The 27,988-nt window shown below is 46.5% G+C and overlaps 1 protein-coding gene across 1 annotated transcript; it reads right to left on the bottom strand.

Annotated features, from left to right (window-relative positions):
* Positions 1–11: 11 nt before the first annotated feature.
* On the bottom strand, positions 12–26,839 carry SBSPON (somatomedin B and thrombospondin type 1 domain containing; the record flags this gene model as incomplete). Its single annotated transcript, XM_079902179.1, has 5 exons — positions 12–129; positions 5,138–5,314; positions 6,831–6,921; positions 15,748–15,942; positions 26,626–26,839. The coding sequence occupies 5 exons, from the start codon at positions 26,837–26,839 to the stop codon at positions 12–14; spliced, it is 795 nt and encodes a 264-aa protein (XP_079758305.1).
* Between the last annotated feature and the right edge of the window lie 1,149 nt (positions 26,840–27,988).

The following is a 27,988-nucleotide window of genomic DNA, read 5'->3' as shown; positions in this document are numbered from 1 at the left end:
TATATCACAATCTATATAAAAATAAAACTGTGAACAGCTGGACAGGAACATTGTTCTACTCGCCGAACTTTTTTCCAAGTTCCTTGACATCGAGGATTGCCAATTGCTTGCCAGTGGAGGGTCTGATTTCTGAAATGATATTTTGAAAATGTGAGTTATGCTAAAGCACACCAAAGAAAATTCTAATTTACAGAATTAGAAATTGAGGTTTGTGGTTTTTTGGGTTTTTTTAGAAAATGATCACACCTTGAGTTTTGAAGTGTATTACAAATTGAAATTTAAAAAAAAAATGATCACAAAACTGAGTTTCCCTTCTTCAGGCTCTGTCACAACAAGTTACCAATTAATCCCTATTTGAGAACACCCCCTGTTGAGATTGTAGTTTGAGGTTACTGCATTCGTGTCTCTCACTTGCTCTGAGCATATGAAGCGCTACGTAAGGGAAAATGGCTTTCTGTTTTGTGTACATTTAAATTAGAGGGGTCTGGCCTTTCTGCCTGTGGGCGCCGCCGAGTAAGCATCGTCGACATCCGCCCCCTCCACTGCTGTCATGTCTATATCAGAGTCACCCAAAGAGCCCGAACAGCTGCGGAAGCTCTTCCTCGGAGGCTTGCGCTTTGAAATAACCTATGAGTGTCTGTCCTCAGACAGACACTGTGCCATTGTGAGCAGCGGGGAGCGCTCGCAGACTGTGTGGTAGTGAGGGATCCAAACACCAGGCGTTCCAGAGCCTTCGGGGTGGTCACGTATGCCACTGTGGAGCAGGTGGATCGGCCATGAATGCAAGGCCACACGAGGTGGCTGGCAGAGTGGTGGAACCAAAGAGGGCCGTCTCAAGAGAAGATTCTCAAAGACCTGGTGCCCACTTCGCTGTGAAAAAGATTTTTGTTGGTGGCGTTAAGGAAGACACTGAAGAACGTCACCTAAGAGATTATTTTGAACAGTGTGGGAAAATCGAAGTGATTGAAATCACAACTGACAGAGGCAGTGGCAAAAAGAGAGGCTTTGCTTTCGTAACCTTTGATGACCGTGACTCCGTAGACAAGATTGTCATTCAGAAATACCACACTGTGAATGGCCACAACTGTGAACTAAGGAAAGCCCTATCTAAGCGAGAGATGGCTAGCGCCTCATCCAGCCAAAGAGGTCCAAGTGGTTCTGGAAACTTTGGTGGTGGTCTTGGAGGGGGTTTTGGTGGCGATGACAGCTTTGGTCAGGGAGGAAACGTCAGTGGCCCAGGTGCCTTTGGTGGCAGCCGCGGTGGTGGGGGATATGGTGGCAGTGGAAATGGCTCTAATGGGTTTGGTAACGATGGAAGCCATTTTGGAGGTGGTGGAAGCTACAATGATTTTGGCAGTTACAACCATCAGCCTTCAAATTTTGGACCCATGAAAGGAGGAAACTTTGGAGGCACAAGTTCTCCCCTATGGTGGTGGAGGCCAATACTTTGCCGAACCATGAAACCAAGGTGGCTGTGGCGGTTCCAGCAGCAGCTATGGCAGTGGGAGGAGGTTTTGATGACTGCCAGGAAACAGAGCTTTGCAGGAGAGGAAGCCAGAGAAGTGACAGGGAAGCTCCAGGCTACAACAGATGTGTGAACTCAGCCGAGCACAGTGGTGGCAGGGCCTGGCTGCTACAAAGAAGACATGTTTTGACAATACTCACGTGTATGGGCAAAAAAACTCGAGGACCGTATTTATGACTAATTGTATAACAGGTTATTTTAGTTTGTGTTCTGTGGAAAGTGTAAAACATCCCAACAAAGAGTTTTAATGTAGTTTTTTTTTTTTTCCTTTTTTGCACCCATGCTGTTGATTGCTAAATGTAATAGTCTCATCATGACGCTTGAATAAATGTGTCTTTTTTTAAAATGTGCTGTGTAAAATGAATCTCCTCTGAAGCCATTTTGGTAAACTACCCCAACAGTGCGAAGTTAGAATTCCTTCAGGGTGATGCCAGGTTCCGTTAAAATTTATTTACAACCTGCTTTGGTAGAGAAGCTATTGTCTTCCGAAACCTTGGTGTAGTTGAACTGACAGTTATTGTGTTGTGACCTGGAGTTCACCGTGAAGAGGGTCACCCAAGCAAAGTCATGGAGTTTTTTGGTTATTAATATGATTGTTGGTACATCCTATGCAATATATCTAAGTTGAATTATGGTACCAGATAAAGTTAGAGGTGGGAATGAAGCTAGTGTATCATGCATTATCATGTGTAATCAATAAACGATTTAATACCCTCTTAAAAAAAAAAAAAGGTCTTCCCTGGTGGAGCAGTGGTTGAGAGTCTGCCTGCCGATGCAGGGGACACGGGTTCGTGCCCCGGTCCGGGAGGATCCCACATGCCGCGGAGCGGCTGGGCCCATGAGCCATGGCCGCTGGGCCTGCGCGTCCGGAGCCTGTGCTCCGCAACGGGAGAGGCCACAACAGTGAGAGTCCCGCGTACCGCAAAATAAATAAATAAATAAAAATAAATTAGAGGGGTCTGAACCAAACGATCCCTTGAAATCCTTTCCAGCTCTTTGATTCCATAATGAAAAATGGGAGCAGTGAAAAGAAAAAAGCCACAGTATTGAAATTATTATTTTTAAAGTCACTGGAATTTCAGCCTGGGTTGAAGGAGCTTTACAGGTACAAATTAAATTATAATATTCATTTAAAGTTAAAATATGGATGAGGTAGTCAGGAAAATATTAAGTCTAAATATTAAGTTTCTATTTCATGTGAATTCCTTACCCACTTTACTGTTCGTATGTGTACTCAGTACAGAGGCTGTTGGGCACAGGGGACTAATAAACATAAATTCAAGTTATTAAATATTAAAATATACGATGGGAATAATGATTAACTGGGAAGGTCCGTATTTTTCTTTCAAATCTGTATTTTTCCCAGTTCTGTCTGACATATTTAAAACCATAACCCGTGCCCATCACAAATTCTACCCTTCTTTTGGTTATGAATAGTGTTATGGGATTTAACTAGTAGATAAGTACAGGACTGGCATGGATTTTTAGGGTGGTAAAATGTTTTCAAGGGTCAATTCTTTTGGACGATCTATAGATTTCTATAGACTTCTGTGATACGATGATTTACAAGAAATATATATTTGGTCATTCAAATGACCAAAATATATTTTTCAAGTATATTTGGCCTTTGTTCACCATTCCTGGCTGACAGCTCCCAAAGCCGTTGGAATTTCCTAAATGTTGAGAGTGACGCAAATGTCTTGTTTATGTGAATAGGTGATTTTTGGAAGCACCTGAAGTTGAGAGTTGGTTGCCAGGAGAACTAACCAGGTGGTTAGAGGGTTGGAACTTTCAGTCCCACCTCCCATCCCCAACCTCCAGGGAGGGGAGAGGGGCCGGAGGTTGAATCAATCAATAGCCAATGATTTAATCAATGATGCCTACGTAATGAGGCCTCCGTAAAAGCCAAAAGGACAGGGTTCAGAGGGCTTCTAGGCCGGTGAACACGTGGAGATGTGGGGAGAATGACACCCCTTCCCACACCCTGTGCCTCTCTCCCATCTGGCTGTTCCTGAGTTATATCCTTTTACAATAAACTGGTCATCTAGTAAGTAAATGTATCTCTGAGTTCTGTGAGGCGCTCTAGCAAATTAATCAAACCTGAGGAGAAGGTCATGGGCATCTCCGATTTATAGCCAGCTGGTCAGAAGCACAGGTAACAGCCTGAGCTTGAGGATGGGATTGGAAGGGGGCTGCGGAAGGGAACGGTCTTGTAGGACTGAGCCCCTCACCTTGTGGAATCTGATGCCATCACTGGGTAGATAGTGTCAGAACTGAGCTAAACTGTTGGATGCCCAGCTGGCGTCCCACGAATGGCTTCGTGTTGTGCGAGGAGAACCCCCTGCCCCCCACACTGGGAAATGGGGGCTCCGAACATCAAAAGAGTTTCTGACCCTGCAGAGCTGGGCACACGGCTACTATCTCAGTCATGATTTTATGACTACCCCACTGAGCAGTGATTCTGAAATTTTGCAGTGGGTACGAATCACCTGGGCAGGGTTCAGCAGACTGTGACCCATGGGCCAAATCCAGCCCACCCCCTTGTGTAGTCTATGAGTTAAGAATGATGTTTACTTATGACCCAGCAATTCCACTCCTGGGTATATATCCAAACAAAACGAAAACACTAATTCGAAAAGATACATGCACCCCAATGCTCATAGCAGCATTATGTACAATAGCCAAGACATGGAAGCAACCTAAGTGTTTATCAATGGTTGAAATGGATATAGACATATTCCAGACATAGAATGGAATTCTGCCATTTACAATAACATGGGTGGACCTGAAGGGTATTAGGCTTATTGAGATAAGTCAGACAGAGGAAGACAAATTCTGTATGTTATCACTTATATGTGGAACCTAAGAAAATAAAACAAACTAGTGAATATAACAAAAAAGAAACAGACTCACAGATACAGAGAACAAACTGGTAGTTACCAGGTGGGGAGAGGGATGGGGGAGGGGCAACTAGGGGGAGGGGATTAAGGGGTACAAACTACTGTGTGTAAAATAAATAAGTTACAGGGATATATTGTTCAGCACAGGGAATATAATCAATATTTTATAATAACTATAAATGGAGTATAATCTGTAAAAATTTTGAATTACTATGTTGTATACCTGAAACTAATATAATATTGTAAATCAACTATACCTCAATGAAAAAAAATAGTAATAGAAAAGAATGATTTTTATGTTTTTAAAGAGTTGAAAGAAAATCAAAAGGATATTTCATGATACATGAAAATTATATAAAATTGAAATTTTAGTGTCCATTAATACAGTATTATTAGAGCAAAGACAAACTCATCGGTTTATATAGTGTCTACGGCTGCTACTGGGTAGGTCTTCGGTAGTCACTTGTGAGCTCGGCCTGAACCCCAATGTCCAAATTCACTCACGCATCTCTGATACAGAGCCTCTAAGTCCCAGAGTATGAACTGGGTCCTGGACTCTGGAATTGCCAGATGGAATGTTCTCCTCACTGTTCTGATTCCCCAAATCATGCCTTGATCTGCTACATCCTGGTCCGCCATTCAAGACATGGAGAGGACAGATCTCCCCAAATGAGTCCCAAGAAAAATCCTCCAACCAGTTTCCCTCCCTTACCCGTCAGAGTCCAGGCCGTCTCCAGAACATCGAAGGCTCGCAGAGTTCATAGCTGGCGGCTGACAATCTACGCACACCGTGTAGCCCTCTCGGAGATACTGCATCCATCGGGTCAGGGGCCGGTTTTCCGTGGCGCAGTGGTGAGTCAATGACTCTGTCTTGAACTCCATACAGTATCTAGGGCAAAAAAAAAAAGGAGCAATTTCACTTGCTGTTAATTAGAAATGGCCTAACGCTGGAGAAAGGCTTAGGAAGCCGGAACTCCCCGAGGACACGGGACAGCCTGGAGACGGTAGGGCGTTGCGTGGTCACAGGTCACAGAATGCCTTGTCAGGTTTCTCATTCGCTGAGCTATGATGTCTGACTGACAACTGAACGTTTTTGCTGTTTTTCAGTCCACGGTTGAATTATCTGGTCAACACGAATTTGCGGAAACTTGTTTTCATATTCTGTCTAGTCTGACCATGAAATTGTGTCTAAAAGCACACTTCAGCAGGAAAATTGCCCTTGATAACTTTGCTGAGATTTTAATGAATTACGGAAAGTGAACAAGACCTTGCTTGAGCCTGAGAGCATGTGAGCCCCAGGACGGCTAGTCCTGGATTTCCAGCCCAGCACTTGTGTTTTTCTGCCCCACAAACATTCCTGGGGCTTTCCCTGTTCTCCCCACCTGGCAGATGAGTTTTGACTTGAAGTCAAGCATCAAAGTTACACTGGGCATCACAGATAAAAGGACATGGGAAGCTGAGACATGTTTTCCTGTAACAGACTAGTGTCACCTTATACTGAGCTGCAGGAAACACTCTATTATGTGACTAGACTCTGAAGGCTCTGGGGGCGCATCCAGACATGGGTGAATATTTTAGAGTCTTGTACTTAAAAGCAACACAATTTTGCAATTCTTCAGGGAAACAAAACAATGTGGCATTTTAGGTCCTAACTATGCTAAAATGGGCTAGTTTTTTTTAAATCCATACAATTATGAGCTGTAAAAAGTTAGATGGAAAGTGTCCGGAGAATCTGCTTCAAAGAAGCTCTTTAATGACGGTAAGTATTATTTATTAGATACCTTAAGGTATTAAGGGAGGAAATTCTCGATATAGCTTCAGTCAATTTCAGACAGCTTAACTCTGACATCTTTTCAATGATATTTTCTCATTAAATTCTCATAGCAACCCACAGGGTAGGAATTAATATTCTCATTTTACAAGAAGGAAAACTAAGGAGCAGTGAGAGGTAGTGTGGGGATTAGAACATGCAGTGCGTCTGGCGTCTCTATTCTGACCGCAGAAGGGTGGATTTCTAGTGAGGTCAGAGGTTCCTCCCAGCCTGAGCCATTAGATCTTGATAAAGTCCTCAGAGCTCAGGTGGAGGCCACGTTCAAATTCACCAGACAGAGGCGGTGCTGGAGTCCACAGTCCCCTAAGGACTATAAGATGAGCAGCCTTAGTGGGACTGACAAAATAGTATCACCTCATTTTTATACAGCATGTTTCTTCTTAGGGATCAGACCCCAGAAACAAATCTTTTTTAAATGTAAAACAGGGGAGGGACAAGTACTTCCCAGTTCTGTGATAAAGAGTCATATTTGTCAATGAACAAATAACAGAAGAAAACCCATGTAGCAAGTTTCCTTTGTGGGCTGACTTGACCGACTAACCGGAAAAACATAAGTAAAAAAACAGCAAGTTACCCAGCATCCTCTGTGTCTGTGGACCACTGTGGGGAGGCCGCTTGTCTTGTTCGCTGCTTGTTGAACGCAGAGGTAGTTATAAAGGCAGGGACTGGAAAAGGAGAATGACCTTGAACACATGAAGCCTGAAGTACCCAGAGCGACATTTCCCAAACTTGGTTTCAAACCCGTCTAAAGCCTTCCATCCCTAAATCTATGGGACACCATCAAGGAGTGCAAGGAGGTGAAGTCAGAGTCCCCAGAAACGAATTCCATAAAGCTTTGTGCAGTGTAGTTGGGTAGGGAAGGGAACAGCAGGCTTTTGATTAGCACGCTTGTCTGCAGTGATAACACTGCGTGGAAAGGCAGGAGAGGGGCCAGGAAGCACAGCCCAGAGGGAATAATAAAAAGATGGGCAGGTCGGGAGAACCAAGGAAAAAAAGTAAGGTACTAGAGAAAGGGAGAGGATTTTTTTTTTCTTTTTTTGTGGTACGCGGGCCTCTTACTGCTGTGGCCTCTCCCCTTGCGGAGCACAGGCTCCGGACGCGCAGGCTCAGTGGCCATGGCTCACGGGCCCAGCCGCTCCGCGGCGTGTGGGATCTTCCCGGACCGGGGCACGAACCCGTGTCCCCTGCATCGGCAGGCGGACTCTCAACCACTGCGCCACCAGGGAAGCCTGAGGATTTTTTTTTTTAATGGAAAGAAGAGACACAGAGAAGAAAAGGGAAAGATAGAAAGAATAAAGGAAAAGGAGAAAGAGAAGGAAGGAAGGAAGGTAAGAGAGAAAAGGGGGTAAAAGGAGAAAAAAAAAAAAAAAAGACAACCAGAGACAGGAAATGAGAAAGGGAAAAAACAAAAGGAGGAAAGGGTCAATGTTCCCAGGTATTCTGATAACCACAGCCTGGAAGTTTCACCATCAACCCTAGAGCCCAGGGTGTGACCACCAGGTGCCGGCCAGCATAGCACTCTCTCTACACCAAACTCAGAGAAGAAAGGTCCTACAGCATCTCTCCTCGCCCCTCTCCCCACTCCCACCTCTGACACTCTGGGTGGGAGAAAAGAAAACAGCCAGAAATCCTTCCCTCCCACCTCTGCTCTCTTATTTTGTTTGTCTACCTCCTATTTCATCTCTAAGTCTGGGGGAGGGGCATCTGTTGCTTTGTGTAGCACCTGGAGATAACCTCTTGATTCCACCCTGCTGTCAATTCAAGAAAGGCAGGGTTTTGCCTTGTTCATTACGGGAGCCCTCACACATTTACATGCTCAGTAAATATGTGTGCGAGGAATGAATGGGTCGATGAAGGAATGAATGAATGGATGAATGAATGAAATTTCCACCAAGGTTCACGGGTCCTACTTCCCTGAGGTCTTCTGTTCCTATACTGAGCCTTGCAGCTGAGATGGCTCAACCATCCTTCTTAGCTTTCCTTTCAGAAACTGGACCATCCCAGGAAGGGGAGATACCAGCTCAGGTTGACTTCTGCGATGCTCCATCATCAACAAGAGCACAAGGGCGGGCGGGTACCAGCGGCAAAATAGAGGCTTCAAGCCCGCATGCTCATCTTGCTAAGCTCCTTCCTGCCACAAGATGGCAGCCTTAATTCTTCTTTAGATTTTCTGAATGAGGAGTCATTTTTCTACGGCATGGGAATATAAGACAAGTGTAGCCACTTGATCCTAAGCGTCGCAGGCATAGCTTTTGCCCCGTGTGTCTGAGCACCTAATCTCTGGAGTCTAAACGCTACCCACATCTAGTGTAAACTACAGACTCCCAGCCGAGTGGCTCTTCCTCGCTGTGCTAACATGTTTGTTTTCCAAAGAGAACATGTCATTCTTTCTAAATGTGACTGTAGCTTTTGCACTTCCAAAATCCACGGATGGAATCAAAAAGGACAAGTGAATGCATGTACGTTAGGATCCTTCTCTGTTTCTCTTAGACCTAATTATCAGAAACACAAACAGCGAAAGGCTTTTCATTTTCTCATGTATCGTTTTCATTTCTGTTCTTCTGACGCATTTATAGGCTTATTCACAAAGTGAGGAATGCGTTTACTGCTACATCCACGTAGCATTATATCAGTCAAACTATAACATTTTCAGGATGTGTTTCTTTAGCGCGAAACATTTATCTGAGCTCCTAATTGGTACTGCAGGTATTATTACAAAAGTTCAAAGGCAGTGCACTTAATGTGTAACTCGGAGGGTGGGTGGGAAACTTGGTTAGGAAGTAGAGGGCAAGTGTATGACTATAGTTTCTGATACAAAATCTGAAGAAGAAGTTCTAAGATAATAAAAATAAAAGCTAACAGTGATGCACCTCTAAGTTTCCAGGCATGATGCTAAGTGTTTTTCATGTGTTAACTCATTTAATTCTCATAACCCTGCTCTGAGATAGACCCTATTATTTCCCCATTTCACAGATGAGGAAACTGTGGCCCAGAGAGGTTAAGAAACGTATTCAAGGCTCATGTCGAAATGTGGCAGGCTGCCTCTATTGCAATGCAGATGACAAAGTTTCACTCTTTTAAGTTTCAATATTGCAGCATATTACCGATGAATTGCTTAAATTCGGCTGTGTTTTCCCTTCCTGTGCCTGATCACTGCCCTTAATGCGAAGTGAGATTTGAGAGAGGAGAGAGGGAGATGGTAGCCCTGACCCTCGGATTTCCCTCAGGCATGGGGGAGGGGCAGGAAGTGTGGTCCAGGAGGTGGCGGAGGGCTCATGGTGGGCGCAGATTAACGCCTGGAGCAGCATGGCTCCTTGAACGTGTGCAGCCTTAGCCTGCTCGTTTGCAAGGTGCTTTCACGTCGTATGTTACCGATCTTCACCAAAGCTTTGTCAAGAGGTGTTCTGAGCAGGTTTTCTCATCAGAAGACTGAGGCTCCTCGAGGTTAAGTGAAGGGAAAATAACTAGTAAATGACCAAGCAGGAGCCCCAGTACAGACACTAGCTTCTTGAAGACTTCCTATCCATGCCCAGTGTCAAGCCTCTGTGCTTATGACCCATCAGAGAAGCAAGCCAGTAACCCTGGACCTTGTCTCCTCTGTTTCCTGCCTCCTCCAGCCCGGGCTTGGTTCGGTGGCACATTCTATCGAGGGGGGCGTCCTTCCCTCTGGCAAGAGTCTACAGTAAACGATCCAGATCTCCTGGCGAGTTCTGAACCAGCACCACTTTTCAACATCCCCCAGAAATTCAATTTTTCACTACTTAAGAGCAGTAAGTAATTCAGAAATGATTTTTGCCTCCAGCCCCGCTTTTGCCTCTGTGTGGAAGCACGTAACCGGTGCCCCAGGACAAAGGCTCTCAATAAACGTCAGCGACCCCTCCTTTCCCCTTTCTGGCAACAATATTCAATGTAATAGATTCTCTGTTAACAGACTATCTGCCAGCTTTTCTGGCATCCCTTCCACCTACCACTGTTCGCTTTTACAACAACTTCCACTTCTAAAAGCGTGGCACTGCACCTGCTTACTTTGAACATGAAAGTAAATTAAATTTGCTTTGAGAATTTCATAAGCCCTCTGACACAACGGGGTGCCACAAAAGCAGGCTTAGAACCACTAGTCTGTAGCATATGGTGTAGAAGACGACAGAGTGAAAATCTGACAAATAACACCAGCCTGGAAGTATACGGTTCATGATACGCACGGCAATCTCGCAAGAGGAAAATGCATATAAACAATTGTCAGGATGGGCAACAAATATATAATATGGGTTTTTGCATTTGTTTTTATGATAGAAATAGACTCATGATACACGTTAAATGAAACAGAAAGAATGCAATGGCTACTTGATTATTAATAAGAGTGTCTCAGTGATCATGTTTCGTTCACTGGCCTTGCATGGCCTTTATATTTCTACTTAGTTACCAGATTCTGTAACTGTGATTTTAAAATATAATACTACTACTAATATATGAATAGTAATGAATTTACAATATCAATATTAATTTGCAATATAATAATAATAATAACTAATGATAACACTTAACAGCAAAACTATCAAGGGGGGGAACCCACAGGATTTAGAGCCATGAGATCCAGGTTTAAATTCTGGTCCCTTTACAAATGCTGTCATCTTACTGAGCTCCAATGTCTTCATGTGTAAACCAAGAATGTGACACTGTCCTACGTCCATGACAGGCAGAATAATGGCCCCTCCCCAAGATGTCCGTGTCCTAATCCCCAGAAGCTGTGAATATGTTATGTTACAAGGCAAAGAGGAATTCAAGTTGTTACTCAGTTTACCTTAAAATAAGGAGATCATCCTGGATTATCCAGACGGGCTGAATGGAAGCACAAGGGTCCTTCAAAGAGTCAGAGGAAGATGTTACCGTGGAAGAAAGGCACAGAAAGATGCAATGTTTCTGGCTGTGAAGATGGAGGAAGGAGGCCATGGGACAAGGAAGCTTCTGGATGATGGAAAACGCAAAGAAACCGATTCTCTCCCAGAGCCATCAGAAAGGAATTCAGCCGCACCTACACCTTGATTTGAGCCCAGTGAGACCTATCTGACTTCTGACTATAAAACTCTAAGATAATACATTTGTGTTGTTTAAGTCACTAAGTTTGTGATAATTTGTTACCTCCAGCTTTCTGAAGTATTGACTTCAGAAATACAACCACACCCTGCGTGTGTTCCTCTAGAACATGTTTTCCTGTGAGCGAATCTCTTCATTTTACTGTCCTTCACCATTTTGGTAGGCTGAGAATTTCACAGTTTATCAAGTCCTGGTTTCATGAGGATTAAAAATATTATTTCAGTTCTTCCTGAAATAATAAAGATCAGAATGAAAATAAATGAAATAGAGACTAAAAAACGTAGAATATATCAATGAAACTAAGAGCAGGTTCTTTGAAAAGATAAACAAAGTTGACAAATCTTTAGCTAGACTCACCAAGGAAAAAAAGAGGAATCAAATAAATAAAATCGGAAATGAAAAAGGAGAAGTTACAACTAATACCGCAGAAATACAAAGGATCATAAGAGACTATTATGAATAATTATACACCAACAAATTGGACAACCTAGAAGAAATGAATAAATTCCTAGAAACATACAAGACTGAATCACGAAGAAATAGAGAATCTGAATAGACTGATTACTAGGAGGGAAATTGAAACAGTAATAAAAGAATCTCCCAACAGACAAAAGCCCGGGACCAGACGGCTTCACTGGAGAATTCTACAAAACATTCAAAAACATTTAATAACCTTCTCAAACTTTTCCAAAAAATTGAAGAGGAGGAAAACCTTCCAAACAAATTTTATGAAGCCTGCATCACCCTGATACCCAAACCAGACAAGGACACTACAAAAAAAGAAAATTACAGTCCAATACCCTTGAAGAACATAGATGCAAAAATCCTCAACAAAATATTAACAAACTGAATCCAACTATACATTAAAAGGATCATACACCACAATCAAGTGGGATTTATTCCAGGGATGCAAGGATGGTTACATTGATTTGCAAATCAATCAATGTGATACCTTTACAAAACGAAGGATAAAAATCATATGATCATCTCAAAAGTTGCAGAAAAAGCATTTGACAAAATTCAACATCCATTTATGTTGTTGATGTCAACAAACTGGGAATAACAGGAACGTATCTCAACATAATAAAGGCCTTATTGACAAACCCACAGCTAACATACTCAATGGTGAACAGCTGAAAACTTTTCTTCTAAGAGGAGTAAAACAAGGATGGGCGCTCTTGCCACTTTTATTCAACATAGTATTGGAAGTCCTAGCCACAGCAATTAGGTAAGAGAAAAGAAATAAAAGGCATCCAAATTGAAAAGGAAGAAATAAAACTGCTACTATTTGCAAATGACATGATACTATATAGAGAGAACCCTAAAGCCTACACCAAAAAACGGTTAGAACAAATAAAAGAATTCGGTTTCTCATAGGAACACACTATGAGAAAGAGAAATTAACAGAACAGTCCCATTTACACTTGCATGGAAAAGAATAAAATACCCAGGAATAAATTTAACCAGGAGGTGAAAGAACACTACTTTGAAAACTATAAGACACTGATGAAAGAAACTGAAGAAAATACAAATAAATGGAAGATATGCATTTTCATGCTTCCTGTTCCCTTTCCTGTGACCTGCATCATCCTTCTCTGAAGAGATCCAGGGCTGGGAAGGGGAAGGGGTCTGGGCATCCTGGAGCCACAATGAAGATTCAGATGTGCTGCAGGTATACGGTCTAGCAGCCAATCCCTATAACTGAATGGTGCAGTTGCTTTTTCTGATAGATCTGCTATAGGCTGTGACAGCCATCCAAAAAATCAATAATGTCCCACAGCGACTTCCTCCCTCAGCCTTTCTGTAGTGTTTCTGCAGAGTGCCTGAGCTGAATGAGAGCTCGTTCTGTGACCATTGTTGTGAGCCCTAAATTATTTCCCTGCGAGCTCAACTCGACTGCTGTATCCATGAAGGGCCTCTGCCCTGGCCCTGCCACTACCCACTCCACTCCCCAAGAGATCTTTTCAGATCACAGATCTGATCACATTGGCACCTGCAGAAAACATCCCAGAGGTTTTCCACGGCTCTTAAGAAAAAGACCAGAATCCTAAACAGGGACCCCAAGGCCCTGCATCCAGGGGGATGTCAGCCCAGAAGGCTCGCTCTCTGCTCCCGACACACTGGCCTTCCTTTGGCTTCTCAGATGGGCCTTGTGCCTCCCCCGTGTTATATAAATCAGCCAAAGATGGGCCCTAGGTGGTTTATTTTCTCACAGCAGGCTGAGACCTGTTAGCCTCAAAAGCTACTGGCACCGGGCTTCCCTGGTGGCACAGTGGTTGAGAGTCCGCCTGCCGATGCAGGGGACATGGGTTCGTGCCCCGGTCCAGGAAGATCCCACATGCCGCGGAACGGCTGGGCCCGTGAGCCATGGCCGCTGAGCCTGCGGGTCCGGAGCCTGTGCTCCGCAATGGGAGAGGCCACAACAGTGAGAGGCCCGTGTACTGCAAAAAAAAAAAAAAAAAAAAAAAGGTACTGGCACCAAACTCAAACTTTTATACATCCAATTTTTAAAAAATTTTTATTTATTTAATTTGTTTATTTTTGGCTGCACTGTCTCTTCGTCGCTGTGCAGGGGCTTTTTCTAGTTGTGGCGAGTGGGGACTACTCTTGGTTGCAGTGTGTGGGCTTCTCATTGTGGTGGCTTCTCTTGTTGCGGAGCACGGGCTTTCGGCGTGCGGGCTTCAGTAGTTGTGGCACGCAGACTCAATAGTTGTGGCTCACGGGCTCTAGAGCACAGGCTCAATAGTTGTGGTGCACGGGCTTAGTTGCTACAGGGCATGTGGGATCTTCCCGGACCAGGGCTCGAACCCGTGTCTCCAGCATTGGCAGGCGGATTCTTAACCACTGCGCCACCAGGGAAGCCCCAATTTGTTTTTAAAATAGCCAAACAAGCAGATTTTTAGTCATTTAGGTCCTGCCTGTTTTGCATACCCTGTGAAATTACACCCAACATCTGCCGGCCGTTGATAAGGTAAAGCCTTATGGTTATAAGACCCCAAGCCGTCATGGCACCTGCCCTCTGAAGCCCCCAGAGACTCCAGACCACGCTGCTTGGCTAACGTCACCTAGACACACAAGCTCCTGGCAGATTCCTCTCTTCCCCTTCTGTGTGGGGGTCGCCATATCAGAGCCTCTGGACATCCCCTCTCACGCAACCCTGTAAGGTTGTTGTGTGTTACTGACTCTCGTGGTCATGCGTTTTTCCTAGATCAGTCCCCAAATCCCTCAAACGCCCTACACCTGACTGTCTGGTTCGCCACACTGGTCTCTCTGCCTACGTAGCTCTGCATTTCTCAGCCTCATCTCCACATCCTCAGGGAAGTCGCTCCCCTCCTGGCCTCTGGGGTTGCCCTCCTCCACCGAGGCCTGGGGGAATCTGCTTCCGACACACACTCACAGCTCCCGACACCTCTCCCCTGTTCAGTACCTGTGGTACCACACTGAAGCTGTAATTTCCTGGGATTGGTGTCCTAGGATTATCTGCGTATCATCTCCCCTCCCACTAGACTGTGATCTCCCTGACAAGCAGACTCCATGTCAACATTTTTCCCCCGTTGTAACTGGCACTCAGCCCAGGGCCTGGCATCAAGTAGACTCTCAATAAATATTTGTGTGTGGAAGGAAAAAAGGGAAAAAATGGCTTAGTGAGGGTCACGCTGACATGGAATTTTCCAGGTTCCTATGAAAAACATGGGATCTTTGCTACCCTGAGAAATCAGTGTTTCGCTCTATCAGATTCAATCCCGATTAACACCCCTGTTTTGGCCTTTTTGTTTATGTCTGTGTGAGTTTCCTGTGGCTCCTGACTTATGATCAAGCCGCCTCCTGGTCTCCCTGGCCACGCCACAGCCAGAACGATCCTCCCAAATCATAGATCCGATCACATCAGCTCCAGTCCAGACGGCTTGAGAGGAGAGGCAGGTGTTTTAATCATTTTATATCCTTTCGGAATTTCTATGTTTTCTACTAGTTTCACATGTATGCAAGCATTCGTGATTCAACAGGAATGACCTTGGAAGGTGAAACAGGGTTATCCTTACTGGACACATCCTAGCCTGAGTGAAATACTCTCATCCTACCTGAAGTCCTTTGTGGTCAGCTTGACTGAGTTTGCTCAGAAACCACAGTGCGCGTCCGGTACACCGGGCGCACGCACAGTGGCAAGGGCCCACCGCCGGGTTGTAACTGGGAGGCGGTGGGAGGAGGACTTTACACAGCTGACGTATAATGCCTTGATCAAGTATTTCCTGAGCTTCCTATCTCCTCTGGGCAGACTGGCCCATCCCATTCCCTGCAGCTCATGGAACTTTCCCGGCCTGGCACATGGCCTTCTATGGGACGAAGGGATGGAAAGTCACCAGAGACCCCAGGGGCAGCGATCAGGGAAAGCGCAGTACCGAAGGCGTGCCCGCAGTCCTGGCCCTGGTGCGTCGCGTACTCCAAGCAGCCGGCTCTCTCCTCCAGGGCCGGGCAGGGCTCGCCGCCGTTCCGGGGCTCCTGCCGTACCGCGCGCCTCCGCACGCGGGCCGTGGGCCTGCACTGGTCCGCACAGCCGCTCCAGGGGCTCCACTCCCCCACGATGCACGGGCGAGCTGAAAAACAGCACGACGGGACGCACACCTGAGCAAACCCAGCGCCTGCCCGGCCGTTCCCGCCAACGCACACAGTCAAGTTCAGCCCGCGTACATTGAGCCTGGACCCAGCCCTGGATCGGGGGAACACCCCAAGTTGACATTGATGCCACCCGCCCTGATGGTGAACTGATAAATGAGTATCTCTTAGAGGCAGGCGGATGTTCCAGGATCATGAAGATGGGTCTGAGCCAGGACACACCCGAGTAAAAGAGACAGATGTCTTCAGGGTACTTCCTCTTACTCCCCGGGCTTAGAACAGGTCTTTGCTCTTGTTTTCCTTTGAGTGTAACTTTATCCTCCTCTGGCCAGAACATTTTTATGATAACAATAACACACATTCATTGTAGAAAACATAAAGGAAAAAAAATATATAAAAAAGAAAAGGTATTTCTCCTACCACTTACCCAGGTCAATTTTTTGTTTGTTTGTTTGTTTGTTTTGTTTGCGGTAAACGTGCCTCTCACCGCCGCGATCTCTCCAGCCGCGGAGCACAGGCTCCGGACGCGCAGGCTCAGCGGCCATGGCTCACGGGCCCAGCCGCTCCGCGGCACATGCGATCTTCCCGGACCGGGGCACGATCCAGCGTTCTCTACATTCGAAGGCGGACTCAACCACTGCGCCACCAGGGAAGCCCAATTCTTATTGGGAAATGTGCCTCCATAAAACATGACTTAGGCCGCACGAAGGACCCCTACCCAGTAGGTTTCTCCTGGGTGCTCTAGTCCCATCCTCCATGGCTCAGAGGCTCATACACTGTAAGAGGCGAAGTTTAGAGACCAGCAACCAGGGCCCACAGAGGGTAAGAATACCCAGGGTCAGGCATGAAGAGGCGGAGTCGGGGTGGGAATCTGGCTCTCAATGCTCTGTCCAAGACTGTAAAATCAATGCGGTTGCACATTTAACTTTTTCATTTAAAATCCCAAGGAGTCTTTTAAAAGGACCGTAATGAGTTTTTAAATTGAATTACTTGAGGACTTGAAATTGGATATAAGGACAAGGAGACAGAAGATGTACCCTGAACCGGATGCCAAAACTCTTTCTTTCCCACAAAATGTGACCCACTTTTCCCAATCACCCTCATACTTTCAAGTTTCCAGAGTCTTCACCACGAAAACACCTGAACTTCTTTGAAATCCGATTGGACTTCCAACAGTTTGTACCTGAAAAAACTCATTTTGCCTCTCAGCAAACTCTAGGTTAGGGTTCATGGTGTTTGGAAGCTGTATCCTTTGGTAGCACATAACTACACCTGACATGAAAAGGGTCACATACAACATAAAGCTCGGTCAGTAATCCAAAAATTTCAGACTGCTTTAAAAGATGCTGTTACTAATCATCTAAAAACTCACAGGCATCACATGTCAGCTACCTAACGAAGCAAGAACGAGCCACGTGAGACTTGGTTCCCAGTATCTGCCAGGCACACATCCTTTGGAAAATCAATAACAGGTCACTTCCTGCTCTTCATCTCTTGTTGACCTTCCCATTTTATTTTCACAGTCCCCTGATTTAATTGGCCCATAGAACCAGAAGGCATTTAAAGAGGCTGCCAGATTAGGAGCTGGTTGAGAGAGACACCTTCTGTCCTTAATTCCTTTAATAACTCTTTCTCCCCCAAATCTCTTCATCCCCGAGTCTAGCTAGTCCTGCCCTGCTATGTTGGACTTGAACTACACTTAATAATACACTTAGGGCTTCCCTGGTGGCGCAGTGGTTGAGAGTCTGCCTGCCGATGCAGGGGACACGGGTTCGTGCCCTGGTCCGGGAAGATCCCACATGCCGCGGAACGGCTGGGCCCGTGAGCCATGGTCACTGAGCCTCGTGTCCGGAGCCTGTGCTCCGCAACGGGAGAGGCCACAACAGTGAGAGGCCCGCGTACCGCAAAAAAAAATAATAATAATACACTTAATTCAAAGATTAAACATTTAGACATCACTATAAAATATAACTTTGTGGGATTTCCCAGGTGGTCCAATGGTTAGGACTCCATGCTTCCACTGCAGGGAGCACGGGTTTGATACCTGGTTGGGGAACTAAGATTCCACATGCCGTGTGGCACAGCCAAAAAAAAAAAAAAAAATAGTTATAGCCTAAGTAGGGAGCACTTAATTTTTTTATTTGAATATTTATTTATTTATTTTTGGCTGCATCAGGTCTTAGTTGCAGCGCGTGGGCTTAGTGGCATCCCCTGCATTGTAAGGCTGATTCTTAACCCCTGGACTACCAGAGAAGTCCTGGGAGCACTTTTGAAAAAAACACAGCTTTGCCATGGCTTTAACTCAGAACTTAGTAATACTGCCTTGGGTTACACCCTACCCATATGGTAAAAGTTGACATGGGGGGATGAATTTAGTCTCTCAGTATTTCTTCAATATTTGTGTCTCATGTCTCATAAATGTTTATTTTATTTGGGTTGACCAATAGGCAACGTCCTCACATCACAGAATCATTGAATCAACTGTTGTTCCTATCGGTTAAGGTTTGTCCTTGGCAAAATACTATGCCCTGTCTTTCCAATTCATGACTTTAACAGCCTCATAAAGAGAATCAGAAAGTTCTGGGGCCTTGAACGATCACATCTCGGGGACTTTACTGTCGGAGAAAGTGAAAAAAGTTCACAGAGACTTTCAGCAGTGGAAAGGGGTTCCACAAAATATTTTGAGCTGGAAGATGAGTCTGAAGTATTTATTCCTATTCTGCACAAAAAATTCTATTATTAATTAACTTGTGAACTTTTGATTATTTGAATTACAATTTGTCACAGGTGATCTTTTGTCACGGAGCTTGGGAGAAGTACAGAAACTTCTGACAGATTTATTACCACAAGTCATATATCTCAACTGCATGACACAGATTTCCTTTTGAACTCTTCCATTAGTGTTCCTGTTCCCTTCCCACTAAAGCTTACCTAACTCACATCTATACTCAGCATATCAAAATATTCTGTCTTCAAATCTGACTTTCTCATCCTTCTCGTTTCCCTGGCTGTCACTGGGGGCTGGCAGACTGTTACCCAGTGAGCACAATCATCTGCTGACTCCAGGTCTGCCCCAGCTTCCCTGTGTCTTAATACTTGGGATTTGATGACACCCTCCCACCCCTTTTAGCGGAAAGAAGCCCAGATTTTTTTTGTTTAACATCTTTATTGGGGTATAATTGCTTTACAATGGTGTGCTAGTTTCTGCTTTATAACACAGTGAATCAGTTATACATATACATATGTTCCCATATCTCTTCCCTCTTGCGTCTCCCTCCCTCCCACCCTCCCTATCCCACCCCTCCAGGCGATCTCCCTGTGCTATGCGGCTGAAGAAGCCCAGATTTAATGGGTGCCTGGAAGAGCGGCAAAAGCTCCTTTTTTCTCCTTTGTTTCAAATCAACATAACATTCAGGTTGAGTTTCCCCAGAAGCAGACCCTGAGACATGCATCTGAATGCAAGCGATTTATCTGGGGAGGTGATCCCAGGAAATATAATAAGGGAATGGGGAACAGAGACAGAGAAGAAGACATAGAAGAGAGTAGAGGTAGGAAGTAGACTCCTAAGCTTCTACTTTGGGTCCACTGGGCACCTCTGGCTCTGGGCTCACTGGGCAGTGAGACAGTGGATAGACCCAGAGCGCAAGGAATCATCAAGCCCTTCATGACGTACCAGCTAGTACCCCTTCCTCTGGAGCTTTCTGTTTATCAGACGTCCCCACTATGGCCACAAGGAGAACAGCCAAGAGCAGAAAAGTCACACAGTTCAATAACGAATCTGCACACAAGAGTAGGGTACATTTTTCCATGTCCTAACAAGGATATCCAGTCATATCCAAGTACAATTACCTTAAAAGATGTACCACGAATCTTTTCTTTTTCTTTTTTAATGATTTTTTAACCTCCTTCCATGGCTTTGCCATTGAATTTGGAATAAAATCCAACCTCCCTGCATGGCCCACAAAGTCCTGGGTGACCTGTCTGTGCCTGCCCGTTGCTCCCACCTGGAGGCACCCCCAGTGCCCCCTCTGCCCCAAGCTCCACCCACTCTGGCCTCTTCACCCGTCTGCCACACCCACCCAGGCTCTTTCACACTCTGGGACCTTTGTCTGTATTCTCCCTCTGCTGGAATGTTCCTCCCACACTGGGCATGGCTGGGTTCGGCTCATCCTTGAGGTCCAGCTGAATTATTTTATTTTCAGGGAGTCCTTTCCTGGCCAATTCATCTAATTAGACACACACAAACACACACACACACACCCCACAAAATTATTTCCTCTCAGAGCTCTGTGCTCCTTGCCTTCTAACATCTGCATAATTCAAATTACACAGTTATTTATTTTGTTTATTGCCGAGTTTTTTATTTCATGCCTAGCACTTGGCACATGGCAGGCGCTCAGCAAATATTTGTCTAATCAGTGAGTGAATGGATGAATGAAATGGCATTGGGTGAGTTGCTCCTCCTTTCTGAATTACATTCTACATCCAAACAGACTGTGGAAGTAAGAAGCCAAAGCACTGTCAGAGGCTCTAGGGTGGGAAGGAAAGCCGGTAGAAGGAAAGGGACAAAGTCAGAAACTCCCAGAGCCAGACACAGAAGACACTCCTCAACCGGGCGAGAGCTGTCTGGGCTCTCCTGGCGATGGTGGCCCCACAGGGTGTCCACTGGAAGGAGCATTGCTTTCCATGCCTTAAGGTCAGGTAGAGCCCAGCTTCTCCTGGCGGCCACACCCTGTCAAGGCCTTCTTAATCCATGTCTAGCCCCTGCCAGTACCACCTCTTGAAAGTGACAAGCTCTTTTAATATTAACATCTATGGCGTGAAGTGGTATTTCCTTTTATTTGAGTCCAATTTCCCTCACTTGAGAATTTCAGAATATGGTGGAAAAAAATCTGTGTTTATCTTATCTGTTCCACTTGGGGACTTACTGTTTCAGTAGACCCCCTTTTATCTTACCTGTTCCGCTGGTGGACTTACTGTTTCAGTAGACCCCCTTCCCTGCAGCCTTTGGACACATCTCTCTATAGACGTTTCCCCTCTCAGAATTACCGCTGGACTTTCCCCATACCCATTCACAGCCCGGTGAGTGGTGGCAACTAGATACACTATTCTCAGTATGCAGGTACCATAGGGTAATTTAAAAAAAAACTTTTGTTTTCTAATGCCTTTCTTGATGATGCCAAACACACACACACACACACACACACACACACACACACACACACACACACGGCAGCAAACTGAGCTGAAAGCCAGGCTCCTTCATTTCCTAAATATAGTCTGGATTATTTCTTCTTAATGTAAGGCCTTGCTTATCTTCGTGTAGCCTCACCTTGGTTAATCACAGACACTCAAGCCTTCCTCTTTGCAATCTGGCCCTGCCGGCCTGGCTCTTTGCCACCTAAAAGTTGAAGGCCACCCACAATCAAGCACTTTCTCCCTCACATTGTTAAGTTCTAATCAGGTCTAGTCGTTATCATTCCTAAGGAAATATTCTTTTCACACTTTACCCGCAGCAGTGCCATTGATGCGTAACTTCTGTTTCTCGACAATCTACAGAGGAAAAATAAAACCGTCCCTTTATACACACACACACCCACACACACACACACGCACACACACACCTCATGGTGACACAGTTTTAACTGTATGTCATCTGCCTTTTTCCCTCTCCTTATGTATGTGTACCCTTTCCCAGGAACCCTGTCACAACTTCTCTGAAAGACGACTGAGAGCATAAATATTGCCCAAGTGCCTATGGACCCCTTCAAAAAGCACCAATAAAATGATCAAGTATTTGTTTCCTCTTGCAGAAACTTATGTTATCTGGCCCCTGGTAGGTTGTTTCGTTTTTTTTTTCTTTTGAGACATTAACTGGACAAGTTTATGAAATGGTAACAAGACAGTGACATGAACTGTCACCTTAGAAAAACAGAATTTTAGACCCCATGCAAGCCTGGGGGAAAAAAGGGAATCAAAATCAAAAAGATAATGATGCTTCTTCTGGGTAGTAAGTTTCCAGGTAAATTCTTTTGTGCATTTCTACACTTTCTGCAACAAACATATATTTTGTGATCAGGAAGGAAATTTTTTTTTTTTTTGGCCGTGCCGGGTGGCTTGTAGGATCTTAGTGCTCCAACCAGGGATCGATCCCACGCCCTCCGCAGTGAAAGCGCAGAGTCCTAACCACTGGACCGCCAGGGAATTCCCAGAAAATGTTATTTTTAAAAAGGACATGTGGATATGCCTCAGACGGCACGGCCCTCTGAAGTCACAGTTAACATCCTCCAGGTGGAAACCAGTGGTCATATGTTTTCGGACAAATGTTTGTAAACAACACTGCGATAGCTCTTATGGGATTGCAAAGAGGAGTGGGACACGTTTTTTCACCCTTGAGGGTCATAGTTGATGGAGAAAGAAGACTCACTCACTTTCCCAGTATTTATATGGAGCCTACCCGCAAAGTCCACAGCTTCTCATAAAGGCTAGTTTCTCCGAGGCCGTGAAAACGTAACGTTTAAACGTGTGGGCTCTGGACCCAGAGCTCCTGGGTTCAAATCTCACTTCATCACGTATTAGCTGTGTGACTTTGGACACACTGTTTGACCTTTCTGTGCTCTGGTTGCCTCGTCCATAAAGTGAGATCAAAATGAAGAATACTTGGGTGGGTTGTGAGACCTAAGGAGACTGAGAGCTGGGAGGTACCTGGAGAGCACGGCCAGTTGGTTTCTTGGATTCCCCATAAATCTAGGAGAAGACACTGGGCTATAGAGGTGACTCAATTTTTGTCCCGCTCCACTTGGGTTAATGATTACTCTGTCCTTAAGTTGCTCATCCAAGATCCAATGCAACCTACTGCTTCTACGGTCTTAGAATGCAGACTCCACAAACCCATCTAATGAGTTAGAGACTGCGTGTTATGAGTCTGATAGGCAAGCCTTCCAGGAAGTTCTTCGGGGCAGGGTAACTCAGACCTGTCCCCTCCTCAGTCTCTCCCCATCCCTGATCAGGCTCAGCCAGTGGAGAATTCTCTATCCTTTATCCTCTGGGGGGTGGGGGGTGGTTACGAAGATACGTTATTGGTGTTGAAACCCATACCATCAACATAATTAGATTTTTCTGAGATGATTAAGTTCAGAATTGACTTTTTTGGGCAGTTTAGTAATTCTTCAGATTCAACTTCTTTTTATATTTTACTGAGTAAAAAAATAACTTTCAGACTTCCCTGGCGGCGCGGTGGTTAAGAATCCACCTGCCAAGGCAAGGGACACAGGTTCGAGCCTTGGTCCGGGAAGATCCCACATGCCGCGGAGCAACTAAGCCCGCGTGCCACAACTACTGAGCCTGCGCTCTAGAGCCTGCGAGCCACAACTACTGAGCCCGCGTGCCACAACTACTGAAGCCTGTGTGCCTAGAGCCCGCGCTCTGCAACAAGAGAAGCTGCCGGCGATGAGAAGCCCGCGCACCACAACGAAGACCCAGCACAGCCAAAAATAAATAAATTTTAAAAAACAACAACTTTCTATTTAGGAAAAAAAAAAGTTCCAGTACGGTCATCTCTTAGCCACACCAAAAAATAATGTGTTTCTCAAGATGAAAAAATCAGAAGCGCTAGAAGTAAGTTCCACTGACACAGTTACATTTTTCATTCACGTTTAATGTCATTTCAGTCAAAACTGCTTCGGGCAGCATCAATAGTTAACCTAACATTAGGTAAGAAGGAAGTGGATTCTAAGAGGCCGAACGGCTCTATGTACATAGAGTAACTGGAGGCTCTGCGCCGCTGCACCTTATCTGGTATGATCAGTTACAGCTATGAGTTGCCACAAACAGATGGGGCGGATGGCAACTTGAAAGCAGGCAGCGTGGGTTCAGATCTCACTCTGCTGCCCACCTGTGGTAACGCTGTGACAGGAGAGCCCTCTGAAAGCCCCAGCTCCTGCGGCTGGAAAACGTTAATAATGCAGGCCCACCTCCCCTTTCCCCAGATCCCCAAGTCAGCACAGTTGTGATGCTGGTCCAGGGCTGAGGAGACCCAGCATCTCGGCTGTGTCCTGCCCTGCACTCGCGCCCTCAGCTCTGAGGACAGAGCACGCTTGGGCTCGCCAAGTGGGCCACCTTCCAATTGTCTCTATTTTCTTACTGCCTTGCCGCAAAACTCCAGGCACAGAGAATCTACCAACGAGGAGCCTTTTCCATCGCAAGTCTGCTTTCTGCCTAGACCTGCAAGAGCCTCTCTTAACTCCCTGGGGAAGGGCATTTAAGGCTCCTGAAAATGCTCCTTTAAAAATCCTAGCAGGGGGGCTTCCCTGGTGGGGCAGTGGTTGAGGGTCCCCCTGCCGATGCAGGGGACACGGGTTCGTGCCCCGGTCCGGGAAGATCCCACATGCCGCGGAGCGGCTGGGCCCGTGAGCCATGGCCGCTGAGCCTGCGCGTCCGGAGCCTGTGCTCCGCAACGGGAGAGGCCACAACAGTGAGAGGCCCGCGTACCGCAAAAAAAAAAAAAAAAAAAAAAAAAAAATCCTAGCACCATTTCCTTTTCTGGCTTGGGCTTCTTTGCCCACAGTTCACAGCCTCCTCCTAGCCACAAAGGTCCTCGGATTTCTTTCTGAGTTCCCCCGGAGACGGTAAGGTCTTCTCTCTTCTGCCATTACTTCCCCAATAAATCCTCAGTCCGAAATGATAGGCTCTTTGTTTTAATATCTTTGGACTGAAAATGAGGGTTTAATTTTTGACCAAATAGAGACTTGGAGGATTCTGCAACTCCTCATAGCGCTGTTAGGGCACACGAAAAAGCCAGTTTTCCTCCTGACACTCGCCTGTCTAGCGGCGTTCACTGTCTGTCTTGCTCCCCAGGTGAGCCTTAGGGCCTAGCCTAGCGCTGTCACAAAACGCTGACGCCCACAGGGAACACTGAACAGTCATGAGATGCTTTCCTCTTAGAACCCCCCTTGCCCTTCTAGAGGCATCTCCCTCATTCTCTGGGACCAGGCTTCCTCTGGGAAGTCTTCCTTGAATTCCTCTGGTCTTCTGAGTTTTTCCTCTCTGGCTTCCCGGATCCATTATTTTGGCACTTAGCATATTGCAAATGGTTTTGTGTGTGTTTCCCTGCTCCGCTCTGAACTTCCAGGGGGCAGAGATTGTGTCTTCATTGTTTTTGTCTTGCTGTGCTTACCACAGACCGGGGCCCATTATCTGAACTGCAGGAATTCTGTATTTACCTTTAAAATGTAGGCAGATCCCTTGAGAGAAAAGGTTACTGAGAGAGGCTGCCATGGTGGAAAGGTTTGAGTGATCCAGGTAACTGAGGCCAACAGGAGTTTAGGGAGGATTCTGTGGGGAGGGAGCAGGGGACGCCTGGCCCAAGGGTACTACATTCCCTAAGTAACTCTTCACCTTACTTTAGTAGTAAAGTACCCTGGCCTTGGAGCAGAAGAGGGAAAGAAGCTTATCAAAAAGATCAATATTCTCAGGTAAATCATTAGCTTTCAATCAAGATTTTAAAAATCTTAACGTTTTTCAACTGTGTTCTTTCAGCAGCAGGCCTGGGTGACCTCCCTGCGGTGGGCTGGTGGCCTCTCCCGGCAGAAAAGAGGCAGAAGGGGTGCTAGTCTCCACCAGGCATCCGGTTTGCCGGGAAATGACACAGCCCTGCAGGTTACCAGGAAGATGCTGAAGGTCCCACAACACCGGGCTCCTTGAGGTCAAACCCTAATGTATGTGTGGCTTTTGGGGTGATGTGATTATCAGGGATCAGGGCTACTTTTATTTCCAGAGCTGGCTTATTCTCAGGTACGCCTTCTTTTTCAGGACTGTACTCACCATGTCTTCCTTTACCTTTTAATTTAATTAAATCAGCATTTGTTGAGCCTATATCAGGGGCTGTGATATTGTGGGAGATTTAAAGATGAAAAAGATTGACCCTAAAGGAAAACCGGCAAGATTAAAAACATACTAGGAACTTTGAGATAAAAATCTTTATCATGCTATATGGATAAAATTGAATTCAACGAATATATGGAACACCTCCTAGGAGGAAGGGGCTGTGCTACACGCTGGAGTGCAGGTGAGAACAACTGTGGTCCTCCAGGAACTTGTTCTTCAGAAGAAAGTACCCTCCCAGGACAAGACCTTGGCGCCAAGTGGGATAATTACACGTGTCCCCCCCCCCCCCCCCCCCCCCCCCCCCCCCCCCGCTCATCACCCCTCTCCAGGGTTAACAGATTGCACGCAGCAGAACCAGCACAGGGGCGTGCCTCTGGGACCTGTCAGCGCCATCTCTCCAGGTGGGAGTTGGCCCTACCAAGCCGCAGCTCCCAGGCGGAGGGATTCATTCGGCAGAGGTGGCCAGCGCCCTTCCAGACAACAGGGCTCCAGCCCCTTCCACCCAGGCTCTGGTGGGAAGGGGGGCATTGGAGCCGTAGGTCTAGATGGAGAGGACGGGGAGATCCCGAGATGGAGGGGGCTGGGGACCCTAGGATGGAGAGTCTGGGGTGCACCTAGAGAGCGGGGTGCTGGAGGACCCTGGATGGAGGCATCCGGGGTGGGCCGGGATAGACGGCACCGGGACACCTGGCTGTCGGGCTGCGGTCCCTGGCGTGGGACCCTGTGCCCCTCCGCTGCGGGCGAACGGACGATTGCCCACCCTCGGGCCCGCCACCTACCTGGGCACGCCCTGGCGTAGTCGAAGCAGCAGTCCCCGGTGAGGCGGCAGGCTTGGTCGCAGAAGCACGTCCCGTAGACCCTGTCCTGCCTCCAGCCGTGGGCGAAGCAGGCGGGGTCCCGGCCGGGGCAGCAGCGCCCCGCGTCGGCGCAGCCGGCCAGGGTCCCGGGCCACAGCCGCGCCAGCGCGCACAGCGCCATCCACAGGGTCCTCATGGCACGCGCTCCGCACACCTTCGGGGCGAGCGCTGGGCTTCTCGGAGAGCGCCGGCCCCGGAGCAGCCCGGCCTGGCCCTGCCCCGCGCCGGCCCCCGCCCTTCCCGCCGCCCCTCCCCAGCCCTGGCGGCGCGCCCGTCCTGAGCCGGGCGGGGAGGGCGCCTCACCCCAGGGCGCCCGCGATCGACGCTCCAGGCCCCGGCCCCCTCCCCGCGGCGACCCCGCCACGAGGCAGCGGAAGAGCAGGTGCTCTGGGATCCCAGCGGCCCAGCGAGGTGCCGGGCCCCCCGCAGCCCCGTCAGGGCGGCCACCACATCTCCTGGTTCCCAACTCTGCTTCCTGACGTCTGCGGACACGTTAGCCCGCGGGGCACTTTGACTCCAAGGCCAAGAGCCGAATAGCGCTTGATGTGCCCGTGCGGGGCTCAGCCGCACCGTGCGCGCGGGTCACCCAGGCTTCGCCCAGGAAGCCCACGCTGCGCTTTTCCCGGGACACCAGTCCCCCGCCCCCGGGCCACGCAATCGAGAGCTAAGACTGAAGAAGCATGCTTTATTCCTGCAGCATTTTATAATGGGATTTTCCTGCCCCAGGAAGATGCCACTTTGCTTCACAGAAGAGCCAATTAATGATACATCGAATATAAACGGTGCTCGCTTTCTGTTACTGCAGATTTCCCCAAAGAAATTCTGCTTGATGGTATTTTAGAAATAATTTCCGCTTTAATCAGGTGCCAGCCTAACTTTCCATAGACATTCTCTTCCACCTTCCTCTCCAAATACATTGTATTTTCCGTACTTTTTTTGTTAACCGAAAATCCTGGAAGTCTCATTTTATTTTATGTTCTTAAATCATTTAAACTATTAATGGTTTTGTAAGAAACCAGGAACATAAAGTTGTCTGTATCTGTGAGTCTGAGAAATCTAATTAATTTCAGAGCTAATTTTTTTCCTTTCTCATGTAAAGACTTCTCAAAGAGGAATTCCCTTTACTCTTTAGAGACTAGGAAAGTAACAAAAGAAAAAAAAAACTTTGCTATGAAAGTAGTAAAACAATACAATAATCACACATTAAAAATAAGCAAAAAAGTTGTGAAATGAAAAAGATTGAATACATTATAAGAATTGTATCTTATGAACTGTAATCACAAGT

The sequence above is a fragment of the Stenella coeruleoalba genome (genome assembly GCF_951394435.1).
Source record: "Stenella coeruleoalba genome assembly, chromosome: 17".
In the NCBI taxonomy this organism is placed as follows: Eukaryota; Metazoa; Chordata; class Mammalia; order Artiodactyla; family Delphinidae; genus Stenella; species Stenella coeruleoalba.
The sequence above is the reverse complement of the archived record's forward strand: the minus strand, read 5'-3'. Positions and strand labels throughout refer to the sequence as shown.